The sequence below is a fragment of the Nanorana parkeri genome, unplaced genomic scaffold (genome assembly GCF_000935625.1).
Source record: "Nanorana parkeri isolate BGI_ZX_2015 unplaced genomic scaffold, ASM93562v1 scaffold126, whole genome shotgun sequence".
Lineage (NCBI taxonomy): Eukaryota > Metazoa > Chordata > Amphibia > Anura > Dicroglossidae > Nanorana > Nanorana parkeri.
In genome coordinates this window covers 29,464-39,393 of record NW_017306394.1, presented here as the reverse complement: position 1 = coordinate 39,393, position 9,930 = coordinate 29,464, and the positions used below count along the sequence as shown (strand labels likewise).

At 46.7% G+C, this 9,930-nt stretch overlaps 2 protein-coding genes across 2 annotated transcripts in view; both read right to left on the bottom strand.

Annotated features, from left to right (window-relative positions):
* PCYT2 (phosphate cytidylyltransferase 2, ethanolamine) overlaps window positions 1-5,968 on the bottom strand; it is a 31,642-nt gene extending 25,674 nt beyond the window's left edge. Inside the window, exon 1 of the mRNA XM_018553619.1 lies at window positions 5,850-5,968. Coding sequence (XP_018409121.1) covers window positions 5,850-5,929 — 80 coding nt within the window. The 5' untranslated portion in view covers window positions 5,930-5,968. The remainder of the gene's footprint in view (window positions 1-5,849) is intronic.
* A 3,384-nt stretch (window positions 5,969-9,352) lies between these two features.
* SIRT7 (sirtuin 7) overlaps window positions 9,353-9,930 on the bottom strand; it is an 8,178-nt gene continuing 7,600 nt past the window's right edge. Inside the window, exons 9-10 of the mRNA XM_018553627.1 lie at window positions 9,670-9,776; window positions 9,353-9,591 (exon numbers count right to left, since the gene is read on the bottom strand). Coding sequence (XP_018409129.1) covers window positions 9,402-9,591; window positions 9,670-9,776 — 297 coding nt within the window. The 3' untranslated portion in view covers window positions 9,353-9,401. The remainder of the gene's footprint in view (window positions 9,592-9,669; window positions 9,777-9,930) is intronic.

The following is a 9,930-nucleotide window of genomic DNA, read 5'->3' as shown; positions in this document are numbered from 1 at the left end:
TTTGAATGGAAGAAAGAGATTCTGTGGACAGGTGTCTTTTATATACATAACGAGTTGTCGTTAGGAGCACCTTCTTAAATTGACAGGACTAATCTGTGTACCACATAGCCAGTCTGTGGGAGTCAGAATGATTGTTGGTTGGTAGGGGATCAAATACTTATTTTACTCGCTGAACTGCAACTCAATTTATCACTGGGGCATAAAAGATATAGTAGCATGACTCCTCACATTTCATTTTTTAAATCATCTTTTTAAAATGTTATTTAATTATTGTAATAAATGTACAACAGAAATTAGAAAATAATCAGGTCTCCTGCCCCCCCCCCCCCCCCCCCCCCCCCTCAGCGGTCTCTAATGTTGCAGTAGCATGCTGGACTTACCCGAGACCCTGCAGAGCACATCATAGATCCTGTAGAGCCCACCTGAGACTCTCTATGGTGGGCTCTGCAGGGTCCCAGTTGGGCTGGGCTGGTCGTCGGGATGCTGCCTCGGTACAGTTGATACCCATGTAAGAGGCCCCCCAGACCTCTCACATGGGTACCGGCTATACCCCTCTGATGGCGGTGTTCTATCAAAGGTTGTGACTACGTTAAAATGTGTGACCGGTGACGTGGTCACACGTTTTAACGTAATCCTGCCCAGTTTTTCGGCCGTGGAATGTGTGACCACCAAATGGTGAAGCATTCCAGCGCTTTCCCAGCTGTTCCAAGACAGATCGGCATCGCAAATCGCATGTGCAGGAGAACCGATCTGCCCTGAAACAGCTGATAGGTCCTGAAATGTCAATTCTCTCCGACTCGCTTGTGCAGGAGAACCGATCTGCCCTGAAACAGCTGATAGGTCCTGAAATGTCAATTCTCTCCGACTGCGATGTCACATTCCACCGCACTCACAAAGTCGGATAGAAGTGACATTTCAGGACCGATCCGCTGTTTCAGGGCAGATCGGTTCTCCTGCACATGCGATTTGTGATGCCGATCTGCCCTGGAACAGCGGAGAAAGCGTTGGAATTCTTCACCTATTCCACCACCGGAAAACTGGGCGAGATTACGTTAAAATGTGTGACCACGTCACTGGTCACACATTCTAACGTAGTCTCAAACTTTGAGAGATCACATGCCTACCTGTAATCAATTAATCAGAGCAATAGATTATAATAGGGAACATTGCAGTGTAATATTCCCCATTATAATCCACTTGTCTAATTACAAGAAAAAGCATGAAATAGCTGTACAGAACTACTATCCCCTACCAACTTTTTGTTGTTGTTTTGGATAGCATGAGTGGAGCTGCAGTGAATGTTTGGTGAATGTCAGATTCACTGCTTTACAAACATACTACTAAGTGTTTGGGTCTCTGTGGACTACACAAATTTTTTTTCTAATAAATGGAGTGGTGTTCTGGGAGCACAGGCAGTGGCACAGGTATTTCTTCCCATATTTTAAAAGTATGCCTGGTTTGAAAAATCTTATGTCTATTAGGCAGGCGGAGCCTATATCTCGATGGCTGTCCTGGAAGATGACTGGGGAAAAAACCCTTTTCTGAAATATGGGCGCTGCCCTTCCTGGATTATCCTGCAAATGCTAGTTGTCTGGCTGTCATGCTAACCCCTTTGCTGCAATGCTTTGAGTCACTAACCCAGAATAACCTCAAGAGGTCTCCTTCTATCCTCTTCTCCTTGAGTAGAGGCCACTTCTAGCCACCTTTACTATCAATCCCATTGGAGAGCCCATCTCCCAGCATCGCCCTCTAGTGGTGGCTAGATTTTAAGCTGAACATCAGGCCAGGTGACTGGTTTTGTTGCCGCCCCTTGAGTTGTGATGTCGCTGCTGAAAGACTTTAAGACCATGTGATGGATACTTCTGGCAGCCAATGAGCAGACTGTCTTACACATAAAGTAGTGTCCAGGTGTATTCCCTGCACTCCATACCACGTTTAGGACCATACAGTAAATGGTGGTGATCGCAGTGATGATCACGGATGGCGCCGTGCAATGTCACCCTGAAGAAGGGAACTCTGCGTGAATCCCGAAACATTGGTGACACAGGTGACGAGGGAGCATGGAGCCGGCTTCCCGGCCAATCAGGAAGCCAGGCAGCGTGTAATGACTCGCTGCCCAGCTTCCTGATATCGGGAGCTCAGGTATCGGCTTAGGCAGCAGAGCATACTTGTACTCGCCCAAATACTCTGCACCGATACTAGTATTGGTGCATCCCTAATAAATAGCACTAGGGGTCTCTCAGTTCGAATCTCAGCCAAGACACTATCTGCATGGAGTTTGCATGTGCTTGTGTGGGTTTCCTCTGGGTACATAGGTTTCCTCCAAAGACATTCATTGATGTTAATGGGCCCTAATGTGTGAAAATGTATGTATGGGAGGTAGGTATCTTAGATTGTAAGCTCCTTGAGGGCAGGGACTGATGTACAGCAGCATATAAAGTGCTGCATACATGGTCAGGGGTATAAATTCCTGAAATAAATGATGTTGCCTAAAGCAAGGCTGGACAAACCCCAGGAGCCAGGTCACCAATGCTCCTTAAAAAAATCACAGCTGGCGCCCAATGTTTGATGCTTTCTCTAGTTGTCGATGGAGCTGGCTCCTGGATTGGGCAGAAGGGCTCCTTAAAAAGGAGAACTATGGGGTTAGGGCTTTTCCCCATAGTTCTCCTAAGGGTAACGGGAGGACACAAACTAGCGTCCTCCCGTCACCCTAAGCTCAGTATACCGCGAGCTGCTGCTTGCGGTCTACTGAGACGCTGCAGCCGGAACGGATCCCGACACTTCTGTCTGGATCCACCCAGCTGCGTGAGTGACAGCTGGTTCTGCCTATCTAGAGGCAGAGCCAGCTGTACCCGCCCCCTCCCCCAGTCAGCGCTGGAGGATCGGCCAGGGGAGGGGGGAATCCCTGCAGGGAGCCGTGAGTGACAGCCACGGCTCTCTGCACGGATAGATTGAGAAGTGAGCGAGCTCTGGTATGTGTTCGCTCACTTACCGATCTACTGAGCCGACCTGTGACAGTTTCATTGTCACAGGTCGGCTCAGATTATGAGACTGAGTGAAAATCACTCACCTCATAGTTCTCCTTTAATTCTATGTTAATTTGTCCACCTCTGGCCTACAGCCAGAAGATTCTCCCTTTCCTGCACCACAAACATGGAAAGGAGAATGTGACCAGTAGCTAAAAGGCAACAAATCTGGCTTTTTGTTTCAACAGGAGAACAAGCATTCATCATCATCTGCTGTTCTATTTATCCGGTTAGCCTCTGATCCCTGAACACACAGTTTGAAACCACTTCTCACAGCCGTCTGATCCTACGTTGTGACATTCACATGACTGTAACTCAAGCATGTAACGTGAGCATTGCCAGTGTCACAATCCAGACGTCACGGCGTTGGAATGATCGGGTTTACATCTACGAAACATAGGAGGGAGCGCAACCAGGTTGTGGTGAGAAGAGACCAGAGAATCAGAACCGAGAAACCCTCCAAATGAATCGGTGTTTAGAACAGGAAAACCTCCTTAGAATAGAAATTGTTTACAGGTCTCATTCCATCACCTATCCCAAAAATAGGATTATTCCTCATTTCAGGGCGGTGGGTGGAGCTATGCAAATCATTCCCTTATGTCCCAACAACCAAATGCACAGCCACAATTGCTGGTGAATAGTACAAATACATTCTAATATTCTAGAGCCATTTATTCCGAACGGCACACGGCTGTTTCAGGCTTGTTGACCATCATCAGTGCAGTGTATGGAACCAATGGCTTCTATAGAGTAGGGATTGGGACCCAATGGATGGGTAAGGTATGGCGGTAAGCAACTAAGGCTAGGTTCCCACCTAACCATTGAGGTGCGTTGTGCTAAAGTTCGTCCTAACGTGCGCTGTGTTATGCAGCTCATTTAAAATGAACGGGATGGCAATGCACCTTAATGACCCAGAAATCAGGCCTGGCCCGTTCTTGGCAGCGCAATGCAATGCACATTGGTATGCTGCAGAATAGATGCGTTGGCAAAGTGCACTGAGGTGCCATCTTGAATGAATGCCAGGGCAACACACCATTGCAAGTAGCAAGTATTGCTATGCGTTGTGATAATACTTGTTCCCACAATACAATAATGGGAGCAGGCAATAGGGCCTAAAGGTTGCAAAAAGCCCTCTAACCATAACACTGTGTATCACATGCCCCCCCCCTAATAGAGCTATGCAAATCATATCATCCATTCACACCCCACATCCAGAACTGCTGGTGTATAGTGCAATCATAGCCTAAAACAGGGGTTTGGGCATCTCCAGCCCTCCAGCTCTGCTTTAACTACAAATCCTAACATGCCTCTTCCTCTGGGACTAATGCCTGTAACTGTAAGCCTTGCAATGCCTCATGGGACTTGTAGTTCAACAACAGCTGGAGGGCCAGAGTTCCCCATCTTTGTTCTACAGCCATTCATTCCAAACTGCATACAGCTGTTTCAGGCTTTTTGGCAATCATCAGTGCAATCTATGGAAATCATGGCTTCGGACCCAACAAGATATTCCCATTTCCATTATAACTAGGGATGCACCAATACCAGTTTTTCTGTATCGAGTACAAGTATTCGCCGATACCGAAATCCTATTAGGGAAGTCAGGCGGCGTGTAATGACTCGCCGCCCACCTTCGCTGATTAGCTGGGAAGCTGTCTCCATGTTTCCTCGTCACCAGGTGATGAGGAAGCATGGAGTCGGCTTTCTGGCCAACCAGGAACCTGGGGGGCGGGTAATGACTGGCGGGAAGCCATTAAGTGATGAGGGAGAATGGAGCCAGCTTCCCACCCAATTCGAAGCCGGAGGGTGGGTGGGGGGTAGTCATTATCCACCCCCCAGCTTTTCTGATACTGGAAATTCCGGTCCAGTATCAGGAGCATGCCTAATTATAACCATACAAGACATGGCGAGAAGGGACTAAGGCTGGTGCACACCTAACCACTGAAGCATGCGTGTTAACAGCAGGTGTTCAAAATGAATGCACTGGCATATCAACAGCACACAAATCGGACCTGTGCCTTTTTTTTAGGCAGCACTGGCTAGGTGCATTGGGGTGCCATTCAGAATGACTGGCACCCCACTGATTCATTGTAAGTATCGATAGGTGCTGTGTGTTGTGGTAACACGAACAGGGAATGCGCATGTTCCTGCAACGCAATATTGTGAACAGGGCCTAAGACACTTCAGCCCTCCAGCTGTTGCGGAACTACAAATCCCATGAACATTGAAAGTTCCTCACAGCCACAGGTATGACTCCCAGAGATGAATGCATGATGGGATTTGTGGTTTCACCACTGCTGGAGGGCCAGAGTTTGCCACCCTTGTAAAAAAACAAAACTCTCCAACAGAATCAGTGCATTGAATCAGTAAAACATTATTAAGTCCACTATTCACACTTGGGTAGCACATCAATGCATGCAAGATTGTGGGATTTTGCATGCACTGGTGCTCATGAAATGAAGCACACTTGGGTATAGCGTGGGATTTGTGCCTGTTCACAAACTGAGTAAAAAACATGTCACACTTGTGGTGCCATCAATTGTTAATGGCACCCAAAACGCACATTTGGGTGCCACTTACAGTGCGCAGAGAGAGAAAAAATGGATCAGGGTGTCTGGAAGAGAAATATAAGAACGTTTATAAAATATATAACATTTGTCAGCTTCCAGCTCCTGAGTCATCGCAGCTGCCAGACCGGGGATTCGAACTCGCACAGTCTGTGCTCACCACCCGGCCCATTACATTGTAACTCTATAACGAAGCGGAATTCCACAACGTTCCAGAATAGAACGCTGAGCAGCCAATAGGAATGCAGCACACACTCACCATCCATCGCACCACACCCGGACCGTCCGCCGGGAAGGATCGCGCTCCAGGGCGGGGTAGCCGTGTCCGTTCCGAATCATCCTTGCTGTAAATGAGGTGTCAACCTAGCGGAAGCTTCCCCGGGCTTCCACCCGGAAGTGACGCACCACACGCTACCATGGCAACAACGGACGCTTGCTACAGCAGCGGCCATCTTTACTCCGGGCACAATATAAATCAACTCAACGATTCATGCAGAGTCTATGTAAAACATTATTTATTTAAAACACAAATTGGAAAAATTAGTGCAAACAGCAAAAAGTCACATGGTCCGATTTATAATAAATGGAGCAAAAAGTGGAGTTGTTGCCCACCAATCACAGTGGATAATTGCAATAGGAGAGTCTGTGTCATTGAGGCTTCTGAATCTGCTTGCCTGGATGGCCTTGGAAGAATAGTTTTCTTTTCTGGAAAATAATGGATGAGCTACAGAAAATATTGGATCTAGACATCTGGGGGAAAAAAGAAAAAAAAAAAAAAAAAGAGTTTAGGGCCCACTCACACTTGGGGCCAATTGGCTAGGTCTCACCCAAATGCTATAGAAAGCAATGACAGCTGAGAGCACCTATCCAGGTAATTGCAGCATGTTTAATTACATGCAAATGTTTGCAGGCGTTCTCGGCCTATGGAAGCACTATTCAAAACAATGAACGCCAACAGCGCCCTCAGCCATTCACGTTATTGGACATGCTGCGATTACCTGAAGATGAGTGGCCCTTTCTATAGCTCTTCCTAACTGCAGCTGTTCACACAAGTCTCATGGAGCCCATAATCGTCAGGTGCCCATACACCTGCCGATTATCGTACGATAATCGCGGGTCATCCCGCGATCATAGGATAATCGCAAGGTTAATGGGCAGCGTGCGACCGCATTTACTGTACGGTCGTACGATTTTCGTATAACGAGCACGCTAGAAAACCCGCCGAAAATCGTACGATTTCTGGGGGGTTGATAGCGCAATCGCAAGAAGAAAGCCCACGAGCCAAGGTGCGCAAGCGCACACTGCCCGCTCACCGTTGCAATCATCTGCAAGCCCTCCCCTCAGCAGGGAGGACTTGCGATGACGGCAAGTACGATCTGCCTGTCCATGATGGGCAAGTCGTACGAAATTTTAATCACCTTACAACCATCGCACAACGAAAGTCGTGCGATGGTTGTAAGGTGTATGGCCACCTTAAGAGGCTCACCCAATCGGCACCAATTGCAAGTGTAACTGGGGCCTTAAAGGGACACTAAACTCAGAGTTAAAGCTTAAGGTACATAAATAAATTTTTAAAGGAGAACTATGGGGTCAGGGCTTTTCCTAATAGTTCTCCTTAGGGTAACAGGAGGAAACAAACTAGCGTCCTCCCGTCACCCTAAGCTCAGTATACCGCGAGCTACAGCTCGCGGTATACTGAGACGCCGCAGAGCCAGCTGTCACTCACGCAGCCGGAGCGGATCCCGACATCGATGTCGAGATCCGCCCAGCTGCGTGAGTGACAGCTGGCTCTGCCTATCTAGAAACCACTGTATGTGTTCGCTCACCTCCCGATCTACTGAGCCGACCTGTGACAGTCTCATTGTCACAGGTCGGCTAGAAGTATGAGGTGAGTGAAAAGCACTCACCTCATAGTTCTCCTTTGAGTATTAACACTACTGGATCTTATTTGTGTATCACTCGGCTGTAGATCCTCCAATCATCTCTGAATTGGTGCTGACACTGTCCTTCCTTCTGGAGGGGGGCTACTTTTGTTCCCTATGGTCCCTCTGGGTATTGTAAAGTAGTCACCACTCCAAGCTCACTCCCATGATGCGTAAACTAAACCTGAAATTGTAGTCCATTCCGGGAGTGAGCTTGGAGCGGTGACTACTTTACAACACACACAGGGACCATGGGGAACAAAAGTAGCCCTCCTCCAGAAGGAAGGACAGTGTCAGCACCAATTCAGAGATGATTTCATATCTGCCAGATCGCTACTCTGCTGCCTTGGATGGAGCCCTCCGCATCTCATGTTGATAGAAAGATACAGACCCGGCAGAGTATTGATTAGATTGAAAACTAAATCCTGCCTTTGTCAGCCACAGCAGAACTCTGCAATGACTTGATGTGAGTGGTTTGTCGAGGACACATTTCAACATGCTTGAGGTACAAAAGATTGGATATCACAGATCGGACTGCAGCAACAACAGCGGACTGTCCACCCATCTGACACCTACTCTCACCTGCTGCGGAGATTTAAAAGGGAGACCTGAGATGACATCACTGGGAAATAAACCTGGCTTATTTCTACCAAGGAACCGCATAAGTGCAAAATTCTTTGCAGGGCTGGAAGGAGAGGCTTCAAGAGTTTTGTATTTTGCCCAAAGTTCAGCAATGGGGAGAAAAAAAAAAACACATGTTCAGTGGAAAGAAGATAATGTAGTCTGTTTTCCCCCACATCAACTAGGCTTCTGTCAATATCCGAGGGAATAAGTAACCAAAACCTCACTGGGAAAATGATCCTGCACTATGCTGCAACATCAATTGGGAACCTCAGCATTGCCAGGTGTCTTGTCGGCAAGAGAATGTCACTTCTTGCACTGGAAGATGAAAAACTGTATGTAAAATATTTAACTTTTTTCCCCCTACAGATGTTTTTTTTACCTTTTATGCAGCTTTTAGAAAGGGGGCCCATTTAAACAGCAGACTTTCGATGAAGCATGTCTAAACCTAAAATAAAAAAATGGAACATATTGCAGCTTACCAGTGCTTAGATGTAGCGGCTGCATTTTTTTAAAATGTATTTTTACCTGGTGACCCTGAAAAGAATATATTTTGTGTCCCTTCCTGCCTACACTTACTTCTTCATTGTATCTATGGAGGGAACCCACAGGCAAGACTTCCACCATATCTGCCTTGTTCATCTCCATTAAGGTCCCCACACACCGTACGATAATCGCGGGAAATCCCGCGATCGTACGATTATCGTAAGGTGTGTGGAAGCCGTGCGACCTTTACTACTGTAAAGTCGCACGACTTTAAACTTACGAACATGTTTCAAAACCCGCCGAGCATCATACGATGCAAGATAGGCAGATCGTACGTTCTTTTAAGTACCTTACAACCATCGCAAAACAAAAGTCTTGCGATGGTTGTAAGGTGTGTGTCCAGCCTTACATGGTGCATTGATGAGACCAGCAGTATACACAATAAGGATAGGGTTCTTTGTGCTTTCCGTTTAGCTCACAGGAAGTGACAAGAACAGTGCCATTCTGGCAAGATAAACAGGATGTTCTGTACTTGCTGAAAAAGAAAATAAGTGCAGCTGCCACAGACTGATAAGCTGCAATCGATTACATTATTTGTTTTACATATGTTTTAAAAGGGTGCAGCCTGACTGGTATCAAATTCTAATTTTGCTCCATTTTTCTTAAAATCGGCCCCACAGGATTTTTGTTTAGTTTTTTTGCAGGAAAAAGGGCACCTTCAAGGCAAGGGAAATAAAAACTATAAAAAAAGAAAAAATAACAATATAAAAAACCCTAAAAAATTATCTTTTCGTTTTTCTTCCTTTGGTGCAGCCTTTACCAAACCAGCCCCCGCTGACAGGCTGCTGACAACTCTGTTTTGTCTGTTCTTGAAGCTTCTGAGTCTCTGCTGCCTTGATGGGCTTGCGAGAATGGCTGTTTTCTTCTCCGGGACACAGTGGAACGGCTATAGAAAATATTGGATCTAGAGATCTGGGAACAAAGAAAAAAGTGTAAATGTATAGAAAAAGATGGAAGTGTCTAGTGCTCAATAGTAAGCCAAATGCAAACCTGTCATATTCTGGGACATCCAGCTTCAGTTCGTCCATCAGTAGCCTCATGACATCATCACACTTGCCATGGATCTTTAGAGTAGCCAGAGCATCCTTGGGTGTCCACTGCAAAGAAACACATTATTGGCAGGAGAAGGGAACCTCGGCACTCCCGCAGTTGTGGAACTACAAGTCCTCTAATGCAGTGCTCCCCAACCTTTTTATTGCCGCGGACCGGTCAACGTTTAATAATTTTACCATGGCCCGCTGAGGGGGGGGG